The 13,960-nt window shown below is 49.3% G+C and overlaps 1 protein-coding gene across 1 annotated transcript in view; it reads left to right on the top strand.

Moving 5' to 3' along the window:
- GFPT2 (glutamine--fructose-6-phosphate transaminase 2) overlaps window positions 1-13,960 on the top strand; it is a 48,130-nt gene that overhangs the window by 6,163 nt on the left and 28,007 nt on the right. The window contains exons 2-4 of the mRNA XM_077746264.1: window positions 8,567-8,674; window positions 10,002-10,100; window positions 10,585-10,710. Coding sequence (XP_077602390.1) covers window positions 8,567-8,674; window positions 10,002-10,100; window positions 10,585-10,710 — 333 coding nt within the window. The remainder of the gene's footprint in view (window positions 1-8,566; window positions 8,675-10,001; window positions 10,101-10,584; window positions 10,711-13,960) is intronic.

The raw sequence follows: 13,960 nt of genomic DNA, 5'->3' as shown, positions 1-13,960 counted from the left end.
CTGTAGTCCCCTTTGTTGGCCCAATGTCCTCCCCGACCTGGAGACCCCCACTCAGGAGAGTAGACCTGCCCCGTAACTCGCCCACCACATACAAACACCCAACACTCAAACCCACACTCACACTCATATACACTCATACACCCAACACTCAAACCACACTCACACACACCCAACACTCAAACCCACACTCACACCCATAGACACACACACATACCCAACACTCAAACCACACTCACACACACCCAACAGCCACATACACATGCACACAGTTACCCAACACTCAAACACACACACACACACCCCCAACGCTCAAACCCTCACACACACCCAACAGCCAAACACACTCATACTCACACACACACACCCCCAACACTCAAACCCAAATTCGCACCCATACCCACTCATACTCATGCACTCACACCCAACACTCACATATACACACTCACACTCATACTGTCACACACATCCAGTGCTCAAACACATATTCACACCCACTCATATATACTCATGCACCCCAACATGCTCACTCATACACATATATTCCCCAACACTCAGACACTCACACATATACACACACTCTCCCAAACACACACACTCAGGAATTTAGTGAGGCAGAAATCCAGCTGGCATGTCTTCTGTCTGGGTGGAGAGTAAGCTGACTTGAGGTTGGACTAGTATCTAATCTGTACTAGGCTCGTGGACTAAGAAGGTCAGACCCTTTATGCTGAGAAGCATGGGATGGTGGTGGAGAGAGCACCCTCAGTCTGGGTGGCGAGGGCCCAGCACCCACAGAGCGAGCCCCTACCCTTGGGAGATGGAGGCTCGATCTCTACCTGGGACTGTCCACCTTCACAGTGAGAGCAGGCCTTTCATTGGGAAGCTGATGCTTGGAGAGGAGATATTTTCCAAAACCATAGCCACAGATTCAGAATACAGACCCCAGCCTGCCCACTGTGAATTTGACCTCTTCCCTCGTCCTCCAGGCCCCAGAGAGCCCCTGCTCCTCTCCACCACCCCAGGCATTCCAAAGGTTATAAAGAAGACTCCAGGAGTTTGATGCTCCCAGTTTTGGCCATGTGTCCAGGGGACATGGCCTCTTGATCTGGTCATTGTCATCATCTGTCACTCAGAGGTTGAAGAGTCCCCTGCCTGTGTGGAAAGACCTTATCATGGTGCCTTTTTTCCCGAGTTCCAGTATGATCTCTCAAGCCATTTGCAGAGGGAATGTTAGATCCTCCAGGACCCCAAAGTGAGCCAGGCAGAGGGGCCACAGTCCCCTTTGAAAGGGCTGGTCTCCATCCTGCATCCCATCTGGAGCTTTTCTGGGGTTTATCTCGGCTTTTCTCCCTCTCACTCACTTTCCTCATCTGATTTAAGAGTAGGCCCCCAGAGAGCTGTTTGGAAGCCCTGGATGCCAGAGTGGGGTGTGGGCACAGAGTGGGTGCTGAGCTGGGGTGGTTGGGCCAGAGCGGGCTCTGTCCCAGGGCCAGGCTTTTCTTTAAGCCACCTCTGGAGGGATCTCACCATCTTGCCTGTGCAGGGGAGGGATGGATACAGGGGATTGCGGCCCGGATGGGCAGCGAAAGTGGAGTCAGAAGCAGGAATGCCTGGTGGGGCCCAAGAGGAGTCTCCCAGGAATCAAGAGACGGCATGGCGGGGCGCCTGGGTGGCTTAGTCGGTTAAGCGTCCGACTTTCACTTAGGTCATGATCTCGCGGTTCGTGGGTTCGAGCCCCGCTTCGGGCTCTGTGCTGACTGCCAGCTCAGAGCCTGGAGCCTATTTCAGAGTCTGTGTCTCCCTCTCTCTCTGACCCTCCCTTGCTCACGCTGTCTCTCTCTCTCTCTCTCTCTCCTAGAAATAAAAAAAAAAAAAAGAGAGAGAGAGACGGCATGGCAACATGGCCTGGACCTGACCAGGGGGTCTCTGAGGTCTTTCCATCAGGGTGGACATTTCCCTCCAAAACCAGGTCGCCTCTGTGTGAGCTATTTCTCACTCCTTTGGGGCAGGACCAAAAGACAGGGCTTATGCTGATTTAGGGGGAACAACAGGGAGGCACCCTGCGGTCACTCAGGTAGACCCAGCGGTGACCTACTCCAGTCTTTGGCCTGGGAGCCAGAGGTACCCTGTCTGTGCACGGGAACCACAGCCTTGGCACAGGACATCATCAGGATAAGACAAGGTAAGGTTCCAAGAGCATTGGCTTCCTGTTGCCCCCCCCCCGCCTCTGCTGCATTGGCACCTCACACCCCAGGAATGGGAACACCCATGGGTGACTCTGAGCCCATCCTTTTATACATGGGAAGGGCTGCTCAGACAGAACTTTCTCCTTCTTGCGGCTGTTGTTCTTCTGGGTGAGCAGGACTGGGAAGTCCGTGGGGTCAGGTTGGGCTGGATGACAGTCCCATACCCACCAATACCTCATTCACAGAGCGGCACATGGTAAAATAGAATATATGGGTGGAACATTGTAAACTTACAAAGAGCACACGTGGAGTGGAAAGGAAGCTTCTGCCCATATCCAGTCTCCTCCTTGGAGGCAATCACTGACCCCCCCAGGTCTCAAGTGCCCTTCCAGAAATAAGTGTCTCCCCAACCCTCCTTGCATAATTTACTCCTATTCTGAGAGCTGCTTTCTCCCTTGACACATCTTAGAGATGTAGCTTGTTTTCCAAGAAAACGCTGAGCTTCACGTCGTTCTCCACAGAAGGCCCCACCTGTCAGTGGTCCTGCAGGGGCCTCGCCACATGGCTGCCCTGCCACTTACCTGGTCCCTGTCACGCAGCAGGCTGTCCGCCGTCTCCAGCGCTGAGCGACCATCCTCCTGCATGCACACATGCCCCACTGCAGAGGTATCTGTTGGATATGTTCCTAGCAACAGCTCTGGCCAACAGATGTGTACAGTTTTAATTTTGAAAGATTGCCAAATTGCCTTCCAAAAACGGTGCACAAATTTAAACTCTCGCTTCTTGTCAAACTCTTCTTGGATCTTTGCTGATCTCATAGGTAAAAAATGGACCCTCACTGCAGCTCTTATGGATGCAAGAGATTTCAGACAGGAATTCCGACGACATGGCAAAAGAAATGCCTGAGAAAAGCAGCTTTATTCCATTTCTTAAAGTTTTATTTATTTATTTATTTTGATGTTTATTTTTTAGAGAGAGAGACAGAGCGCAAGCTGGGGTGAGCAGAGAGAGAGAGAGGGAGACACAAAATCCAAGGCAGGCTCCAGGCTCTGAGCTGTCAGCACAAAGCCCAACGAGGGGCTTGAACCTGTCAACTATGAAATAATGACCTGAGCCGAAGTCAGATGCTCAACCAACTGAGCCACTCAGATGCCCTAGCTTTATTCCATTTCTTATAAATGTTTATTTGTTTTTGAGGGAGAGAGAGAGAGAGAGCACAAGCGGGGTAGGGGAAGAGAGGGAGACACAGAATCCGAAGCAGGCTCCAGGCTCTGAGCTGTCAGCACAGAGCCTGACATGGGGCTCAAACCCATGAACTGTGAGATCATGACCTGAGCCGAAGTCAGACACTTAACCAATGGAGCCACCCAGGCGCCCCACATTTTTTTTTTAAATAGAAAGAGCATGGTGTCAATGCCGTTTTATTCACTTCATCTCAGTAGAGTGCAGGGAGAAGCCTGCCAAGAGGGAGAGCTGCAAGAGGAGAGAGATGGAGCTTAGTTTAATGAAAGAGCTTATTGAATAGATGTCGGCATGCAAGAGATTTTACGTTGAAATTAGATTTATGTCTTCTTGCGCAAAGACCTTGAAAACCACTCCTTGGCAGCCTCCCTCCTCTCCCCTCCCTCTCCTGGCCCCCCCTCCGCCCCGGGGAGTATTCTCCCANCCTCAGGTCAGGCCCAGCCGCCACCGCCACTGGGGCTCTGGCAACAGCACCCCCATGTCCCCACCAAGAAGGCTGCTCTGGATCTGAGAGCCAGAGACACACTTGAAGAACGTACATGCCTGATAGGAGTTCAGACTGCAGGCTGGCCCGGAGGAAGGGGGGTTGCAGGGGAGAGTTGGAGAGCAGAGGCCCTAGAGCATTCTCATGAAAGCATTTCAGATTTAAAACCTTTCCAGGGTTGGTATATAGGCCTTCGAGTCATCTGCAATGCCTGTCAGCTCCCCCTTCGTGAGGCACAGCTGTAATTCTAGAAGGATTCCCTGGATGCCAGGGAAGACTCCAAAAATGATCAGCCAGAATTGTCTCCCGTAGCTCTGTGGACTTTATGGTGGCTGGAATTTGACCACGTTCCCCTCCCCACGCTCCCAGGAAACTTTGATATTTTGGAGAATAATTAATGTTTGAAAAGTTTCACCCACACAGAGATGATAAAAATTAATCTTATGCAAAGTTTCACTTGGGGGCGCCTGGGTGGCTCAGTTGGTTGAGCGTCTGACTTCGGCTCAGGTCATGATGTCACGGTTTGTGGGTTGGAGCCCCGCATCAGGCTCACTGCTGTCAGCCCCATTTCAGATCCTCTGTCTGTCTCTGTCTCTGTCTCTCTCTGACCCTCCCCACCTCTCAAAAATAAATAAACATTAAAAAAAAAGTTTCACCTGAACATAGATTGTAGTGATTGTTGGACAACCCTGTGAACATAGAGTTGACCCTCTAACAATTGGGGAGTTAGGGGCACCAACATCCCACACAGTCGAAAATCTCTGGATAACTTTGACTCCCCCCAACCTAGCTACTCATAGCCTACTGTTGATCACAAGCCTCACCAAATAAGCAGTAACATATTTTGTATGTTCTATGGAGTCTGTACTGTGTTCTTACAATAAAGTGAGCTAGGAAAATAAAACGTCATGAAGAAAATCATAAGGAAGAGAAAAAGATGTTTACAGTACAGTACTGGAGGTATCAAAGAAAGTTGACCTGGGCACTTCAAACCTGTGTTGTTCAAGGATCAACTGTATAAAAACCATTGAATTGTACACTTTATTTTTATTTTTTAAAATGTTTTTANGGGGCTCAAACCCACAAACCCTGAGATCATGACCTGAGCTGAAGTCGTATACTTAATCGACTGAGCCACCCAGGTGCCCCTGAATTGTACACTTTAAATGGGAGAATCTTATGGCATGTGACTTATATCCCAATAGAAGTGCTCAAAATTTTATAATGTTTCTATTCGAAGGTAACTTTTTTTTTTTTAATGAGCAAGGTGACAGAAATACATCTTCTGCCCAGATGTGTTGAGGTCTGAAGTGTCGAGTAAAGTGTGAGCTCCTACAATCCAAATGCTTAGCGGCCCTGTGAGGACAGGCACCTTTACTGGGGAGGTGCCCTGACCAGACACAAGGCCTTACACTCAGCGCCTCTCACCTGACCTGCTGTCAGCCAGGAAGACAAAAATAGCTGCCCGCCAAAATTAACCTTAACCATTTAAGAAAGAAAGCGTCTGTAACTGCTCAGAAAGCACAGTGTGCATGTTTTTTATATAGAAATTCTGGGGGCACGTGGGTGGCAGTGAGTTAAGTGTCTGGCTTTGGCTTAGGTCATGATCTCATGGTTTATGGGTTTGAGACCCACACTGGGCTCTGTGCTGACAGCTTGGAGCCTGGAGCCTGCTTTGGATTCTGTGTCTCCCTCTCTCTCTGCCCTTACCCTACTCAAGCTCTGTCTCTCTCTCTCTCAAAAATAAACATTAAAAAATTTTATATAGGAATTCTGCACTTTAATACTTGTGTGCAATTATATAAGAATGCAAAATACCATTTTTAGCACCGCTGAATTTCATCGCCTCTCTTTTGTCTATGTCTAGAATGAATTTTAGCAGATTAGGTGTTCATATGATGTGGCCCTATTCACTGCTTAGGGATACAACGTTCCTTTAATGGACATTTTTCCATTCATTCAGATATACTATACTGACTTGAATCTAATCTTCTTAATGACTGGAGATATTATGGGTGTTTTTGTGTATAATTGTGGTCAACCCTCAGTTACCCTCAGGCAAGTTGTCCTCTCTGTGGTTCATCTTTGGCATTTCCCTCCTCCCCCTGCTTTTATTGAGATATAATTGACGTGGATAAGTTTTGGGTGTATCCAGTGCTTTGGTATATGTATATACTGTGAAATGATCACCACAACAAGATTAGTTAACAACCATCACGTAGTTAACATTCCCTCCTCCTGATAAGAACTTTTCTTAAAGTTTATTTATGTTAGAGAGAGAGCATGGAAAGGGCAGAGAGAGAGGAAGAGAGAGGAAATCCCAAGCAGGCTCCACACTGTCAGCATGGAGCCCAATGCAGGGCTTGAACTCACAAACCTCCTGATGAGAATTTTAAGGAGCTACCCTCTTAGCATCTTTCAAATGTACAATACAGTATTGTTAACCATAGTCAACATGCTGTACATTACATCCTCAGGACTGACATATAACCGGAAGTTTGTACCTTTTGACCATCTGTACCTAATTCTCCCATCTCCTACTCCTCCACCTCTGGCAGCTCCCAATCTGATCTTTGTATCTATGAGTTTGGTTTTTTTTTTTTTCAGATTCCACATATGAGATCATATGGTATTTGTCTTTCTTCTGTCTGACTTATTTTACTCAGCATAACGCCCTCAAGTGCCATCCATGTTGTTGCAAATGGCAGGATTTTCTTCTTTTTTATGGCCAAATGATATTCCATTGTAAATATACACCATAAATTTTTTTATCCATCCATCTGTGGATGGACACTTAAGTTGTTTCCATGTGTTGGTTATTGTAAATAATGCTGCAATGAACATGGGGGTGCAGATATCTGGTGAATTTTTGATCTGGTCAGACCTTCTGGCATCCCAGAAAAACAGTGGAAAACTTAAAATATCAAATCACTGGGGTGCCTGGGTGGCTCAGTCTGACAGTTCAGAGCCTGGAGTCGGCTTCAGTTTCTGTGTCTCCCTATCTCTGTCCCTCCCCCGCTTGTGCTCTGTCTCTCTGTCTCTCTCAAAAATAAACATTAAAAAAAATTTTTTTTAAGGCAAACCATTAAAATTTGGAAAATAAACCTTTTAACCCCATTCATCCCTGAATGGGCAGTCCTGCCTGGTGGTTAGGAACATTTAAGTCCTGAGGTCAGGTCTCCTTGGTTCCCAGACACAGCCACCCAGGCTTCTGTTCTAGAAAGTAAAGGGAGGTAATGGTAGGTCCAGCCTCTGAGCATTGATTGACACCTGTGAGCTTTGACTGACACCTGTATGGGAATAGTTGGCCCAGTGCGTGGCACACAGTGAGTTCTCAATAAGATGAGTTTCTTTGGGGGCGCCTGGGTGGCTCAGTTGGTTAAGCATCCGACTCTTGGTTTCATGATCTTGCAGTTTGTGGGTTCGAGCTCTGTGTCGTTGGGTTCTGCTGACAGTGCAAAGCCTACTTGGGATCTCTCTCCCTTGCTATCTCTGTCTCTCTCAAAATAAATAAACTTTTTTAAAAACATGAGTTGTGAATGTTCCTGAAGGCCAATATTGTTCATGATCCATACTCTTGCTTCCCTGATTAATGCAGATTTACAGTCGCTCTATTCCACATGCATTTATTGAATAAGGACGGAATGCCCAGACACAGTGAGAAATGGAAAGATAGAAGTGCCAGCCTGTGTCCTTGTTGGGGGGTGTAGGATCCCAGGATGCAAGAGCACTGGGATAGCCCAGAGCCGGGGAGGCTGGGGTCTGGACAAGTCTGCCCTGCCAGGTGGTGGGAGCTGAGCTTTGAGGATGGCAGGCTTTCCCAAGTAGGTCAGGGCGGACAGAAGGACAGACGACGTCAGGAGCTCTGTGGGGTGGGGAGCTCTCAGGGCAGGACAGAGACAGACCAAGGGGCCATAGTCTCAGTCAGGGAGGGAGTGGCAGACTTTACGCAGAGCCAGCGCGATGCCTGTTAACTTCCTATTTGGGAAAATATTACTTCGAGATATGAATATGGAGAATAAAGCCAAATAAAATCTTGGACTGCAGGCCTCCCTTGAAGATAGGGATTCTCCAGGTGCCAAGAGAGGAGTTCAGTTTTGCTGTTGCGAAAGTAGCGTTTATTGACGCTAAAGCTCCAGGAGCGGGAAGGAGCAAAGGCCTCAGCCCGACTTCGTCCGCCGCGGCCTCCTTCCCCCGCCTCGGCCTCCTTGGCCGCCGTGGCCTCCTTCGGACCCTTCCTGGGAGTGTTCTCTGCACACCAAGGAGTCCGCACGGCTGGGGACTTCCAGATGTCCCTAGGTGGTTGGGTGGTTCGGCTGATCTTTGCTGTCATAAACGTTGCCCCAGCGAAAGCTGGGTCCCGCGACTGTATCCGTAGGAGAAATTCTCTGCCATGAAATCCAAGGCCGAGGCGTCTGCAGGCGTTCTTCACAGGCTTCGGGAGGCTTCTCATCCGGGGCTGGGCGGCTGCTGCTGTCCTTCCGGAAGCGGAGGGGAGCGCACCTTGTTTGGTTATGTCCAGGGAAGGCCAGCACGCAGCCGCAGTGGGAAGGGCCTCCCTCGAGGCAGCTGGGTGGGCATCCCCAGAAGCGTTTTTTTTTTTCCTCCCCACCAACCGAGTGATTTACAAACAAGTGGCTTCCCCCTCTGTCCGCAGGAATCTTCGCCTACATGAACTACAGAGTGCCCCGGACCAGGAAGGAGATTTTCGAAACCCTCATCAAGGGCCTGCAGAGGCTTGAGTACAGAGGCTATGACTCGGCAGGTAGGCTCCGCAGGCTGCCCTCGTGGGCACAACGCTTGTTCGTGTCACTTGAGAACTATGGAAGAGGAGGGGCGCCAGGGCGGCTCAGTATTAAGTGTCCAACTTCGCCTCAGGTCATGATCTCATGGTTTGTGGGTTGGAGCCCTGTGTCGAGCTCTGTGCTGCCGGCTCAGAGCCTGGAGCCTGCTTCGGATTCTGTGTCTCCCTCTTTCTCTGCCCCTCCCCTGCTTATGCTCTGTTTCTGTCTGTCAAAAAAATTTTTTTTAAATTAAAAAAAAATAAGGAAACTAGAGAAAAGGAGAAAGAAGAAATAATAGTTAAAAAAAAGTCTCTACCAAAGCTTTCCCATCAATATCTTTGTGTCCCTCTGCTGGTCACTGCTGTGCGTACGTTGGGGTGGTCTGGGAGCGTGGGGGGTGTCACACATGGCTACTTTTTGTTTTTACCTGATTGTAATTGTAGAATTGTAATTTTATGTCCTGTTTTCATTTATCTCCTGCATCTCCCGTTGTCCTAAACTCTTCCTAATGATCTCGCTCAGTGGCTGAACACTCCTCCCCTGGATGACTGGGTCAGAGTTTACCCCTCCGTCCATCTGAGTGGTGGATGTTTAGTCTGCTTCCCATTTTTAATTAAGCAGCCTTAGGAGAAAGGAGGAGCCAGATACTTTCATATCCCTGTTAATTCTTTTTTTTTTTAATAGTTCATTTATTTATCCTGAGGGAGACAGAGATACCATGAGTTGGGGAGGGCAGAGAGAGGGAGATTGAGAATCCCAAGCAGGTTCCCCACTGCCAGCACAGAGCGCAACATGGGGCTGGAACTCACTAACTGAGAGATCATGTCCTGAGCTGAAACCAAGAGTCAGATGCTTAACCTACGGAGCCACCCAGGCGCCCCTCCCTGTTCATTCTTAATGGAAAGCATGTCTGATGAAGGATCTCGGGAATACTAACACAATAGGGCTATTGGCACAGTGCACGGCACCATCAGTGCCCTCAAGCAAGCCCCCCACCTTCAGTGGGGGGTGGGGAGGAGCCTCCCTCGCAGGCAAGCTCCTGGGGGTGCACCCTGGTTCAAAGCCAGGTGAGGCGGCCACAGCCCAGGTCCCAGGCATGCCTCCCCTGGTTACTGCCACAGCATCATCTTGCCAAGTCAACATCCTGAACGCTGTCTAGTTCTCTTCCAGGCTGCATGCCTGGCCAACGGGAACAGACATATCCACAGCGCTGTGCAGCCCTCACCCTGGGTCTTACTCTGTAACAACGTGCAGGAGACCAAACAAATCCCGATACAAAAAAAGAAAAGAATCATGTGTGTACCACAGGTGTGGCGATCGATGGAAATAATAATGAAGTCAAAGAAAGACATATCCAGCTGGTCAAGAAAAGAGGAAACGTCAAGGCTCTCGATGAAGAACTTTACAGTAAGTGGGACACGTGCCCAGTCAGAACAGCGCGGGTCAGTTTAAAGTCTTATTGCAACAGCATTCGAGACTAAAAATATTCACGTATCCAAGCATGAATAAATAGAAGGAGAGTCAAGCCCACATTGTAACACTGTGTTTCTCAGAGTGTGGGATGGTTTTTTTTTTTTTAGGAGGTGGTGCATGATAATTTTTTTTTGATATTTAGTACATATGTATTTGTTTTAATTTTTCTGGCAAACGATACTGTTTTTCCATTGATAGTAATGATCTGTGATTCTCTTTTTGAAGTGAGCTCATTTCGGCTGGTGAGTTAGGTTACTGATAAGCACTAAGTAAACTATAGCAGGAATCTGGCAGAAATCTCCAGGGTGGGGCCTTTGCAAGGCGGGATGTGCTTTTTGACGTAGCTGAGGTGTGTCCATGTAATGATGCCACCTTGCCATAACGGTACTGTGGCAATGCTTATTTTTCTTTCTTCCAGAACAAGACAGCATGGACTTGAAGGTGGAGTTTGAGACCCACTTTGGCATTGCCCACACACGCTGGGCCACTCATGGGGTCCCCAATGCTGTCAACAGCCATCCACAACGCTCGGACAAAGGCAACGGTATGTAGCCTTTGTATGTGGCCCTGCCTCCCCTTCCTGAAGGTTCTGCCTGGCCCTGACCCTGACCTGTGCCACTGTGGATCCACACCCACTGCCAACTGGCATGCTTTTCTCCCAGCCCCATTTTCCCCAAGCGTCCAAACGGGTAGCCCTGGACCTTAGAGAGGAGGCGAACTCAGCCTGGCTCCTGAGCAGGGCTGACCACTCCCCCACCTCCACTCCACGCCTCCACAGGAAAACAGTGGCGACTTCCCATGACTGCTCCTTGCTCGTGAGGCCCAGCCTGAGTGGGACTTGGCAGCATGAGGGGTCTAAGCGTCTGGGCACTGCTCAACAAGGGACCTCGTTGTTCTGGAGGGCTGGGTGCCTGAGGGAGGGATGGGTTTCCTTCCTCGGAGGAGAGTGGTCTTGAGCCAGGGCAGTGCTGACCTCGGCTAATGTCTGGGGTGCCTGCTCCAGTCCTGGGCCCTGCCATGGGACCTCGGCTGCCAAAGGCTTGAGATTTGGAGAAGCAGAGCCTGTAGCAGGCTGCCCAGGGCCTCCCTCCAGGCAGCCACAGAGCCCTCCACTTGGCTCGTGTCGTGTTTTTCAAATCTGAGAATGACAAAACCTGAAAGTCCAGACTTTTGTTATCCCTTGAAAAGCTACAAAACATGGTAACTGTGCTCACAGTACCTTGGAGTTCCACTGAAAAAGCAGGGGTCCAAAGGTCACAGAGTAGGGACATGGCCACTGCTCAGGGCAGTCACGGGGATACCAGGCCCTCTTTGGTGAGCTGCAGGCTCCCCGGTTCTCCCAACTACCCTAGCTCACGGGTCCACGTCCCATGCCTGGGCCCCCAGGATAGTTCTCTTCAGTGACACCCTCAGGCCCTCTCATGGGTGAAGGGCAGGTAGGTCTGCAGATCCCAGTGGGTCTCTGTTCTAGGTTAGGTCCGGTCAGGTCAGAAGCTCCCAGTGACCCACCCCTGGACATGATGGGGGAGGGTGACCAGCAGAGAGAATGATCTCTGGAGTCCCCTGGGGCCCCCCAACCCCAGACATCCCTGGCATAGTGTCAGTTCTTACCAAGCCCCATATAGAGTAGAAATCAGATCCACCAGAGTGGTTGAGGAGTGCTTATTGGCAGGAAACTTTAGCTAAAAATTTGGCAAACCTCACTGCAGTTCATCATCATGGACACTGGGCCACAGAAGAGACTGGCGCCTCCCTGCTCAATGTCCTTTACCCCTGGGAACACTGGCTGATGCTGCCCAATTTGGAAGATGGCCTCCTCTGGCGAATGGAAGGAGAGAGCCCCATGCCTCATGCCCGGCAGAACAGCCCCGGGGCTGGGCTACACGTGCAACCACGTGGTTGGGGTCTTGGGTAGTGAGAACCCATCCTTGGATCTGGTCCATGCCCCGAACCATTGGGCATCCCACATCCAGGAGGGGACAGCAGACTCTGTGGTGCTGAGGACCTAGAATGTTCATCCAGCCCAATCCCAAGCCAGAAACAGAGGCTGACCCTGGAGTGGTGGGGCTGGCCGGGGAAACACTGCACCAAGACCATGTACCCTGAGAGCTTACCACCCTAGGTGATAAAGTGCAGTCTCATTTCAGTATAGACAGTGATTCTGTGTCCCCAGAGCAGGGAGGCCCTGAGCAGATCCCCCTGCCCCACACCCAAACTTGAAAATGCCTGTCCTGACTCAGGATGAGTAATTGAAAAGACAACAACATGAGAAGTAAGCAGAGATTCGTAGAATTTCTTTAGCAACTTGTCAGGGATAACTAAGGAGCACATTTTTGAGGAAGACTTACACCCAGCAACGGCGTTGCACAAGAAAATTACAAAAAAAGTGTTGGTGAAGAAAACAGAGATTCTAGGAAGCCAACTACTGATGAGAAAACAATTAACTGAAATGAAAAAATGGGACAGGGGTAAGAAAATAAAACAACCGTGTCACAGTTGGTATGAAACTTATTGGAGAGGTGGATGAATATGGACACAGTGAATAGAGATCCAATAGGGGAGTTATTGGTGTCCCTCAAGAAGAGAACAAAACAAGTAAAATAGTAAAAAAAAAAAATAATAATAGGTAAAGCCATAAAAGAGTTCAGCTGTGCCCAGCACACTTGTCGAAAATGGCTTTTCTATTCAAGCCATTCCAGTCTGTGTGTGACTTCCCAAATGTGAACAATAGGCTGTAAAGAGAGAGACAGAGAGAGAGAGGAAATTATGATAAAAACAAAGAAAAAGAGTAAAGGACTAGCCTCTACTAACAAAAAACTTGAATTGGAGATCCAGAGTTTCACTGAACAGTAATCTTTTTTTTTTTAATTTCTAGGAGAGAGAGAGAGACAGTGTGAGCAGGGGAGGGTCAGAGAGAGAGGGAGTCACAGACTGAAACAGGCTCCAGGCTCTGAGCTGGCAGTCAGCACAGAGCCCGACGCGGGGCCCGAACCCACGAACCGCGAGATCATGACCTAAGCGAAAGTCGGACACTTAACCGACTAAGCCACCCAGGCGCCCCTGAACAGTAATCTTTATGAGGAACACTTGCTGTCTAGACACATCCTGGTAGATTTACTGAATGCCAAGGACGATAAAGGGTCTTTCTATCATCTAGGCTCAGGAAGAAAGGGAGTTCCTTACCCAGAGAAACTCTCAGGCTGCTTTTAGACCTTCAAGTTATCCATCAGCTATTTACTGAAGAAATGCAGTGGTGACTGAGGCAGACATATCTGTCTCACAGTCTTGGCCAGGGGGTCCTCCCCTCCCCCACTCCCCCCAGTTCAGGTCAGGGAACCCTGCTGGTGCTGGGGGGGGGGGATGGGGAGGAGTCACAGCAGGCAGACTTTGTAGAGAGAAGTCCTCATGGCCATACAGGAACGTGGGTGAGCCCAAGGATGCCAGAATTTCTGGGGTCACCCCCAACTTTTTTTTTAAAGTTTATTTATTTTGAGAGAGAGAGCAGGGGAGGGGCAGAGAAAGAGGATTCCAAGCAGGCTCTGTGTTGACAGCAGAGAGCCCGACCTGGGGCTCAAACTCATGAACCATGAGATCATGACCTGAGCCGAAGTCAGATGCTTAACTGATGGAGCCACCCAGGTACCCGAAAATCAGGATTTTTAAGCAAAAATTCAAAATTTCAAACTTCACTTTTTTCACAATGTGGTGTGGGTCAAACGAAGCACACAGATGGACTGCTAGCTTGTGGCCTCATTGCACCTAAAGCCACTTCAGAATGCCTGGACTAGTTTCTG

This window comes from Crocuta crocuta, unplaced genomic scaffold (genome assembly GCF_008692635.1).
Source record: "Crocuta crocuta isolate KB4526 unplaced genomic scaffold, BGI_CrCroc_1.0 scaffold218, whole genome shotgun sequence".
Taxonomy (NCBI): Eukaryota; Metazoa; Chordata; class Mammalia; order Carnivora; family Hyaenidae; genus Crocuta; species Crocuta crocuta.
This window is presented reverse-complemented; position numbering and strand designations above follow the sequence as displayed.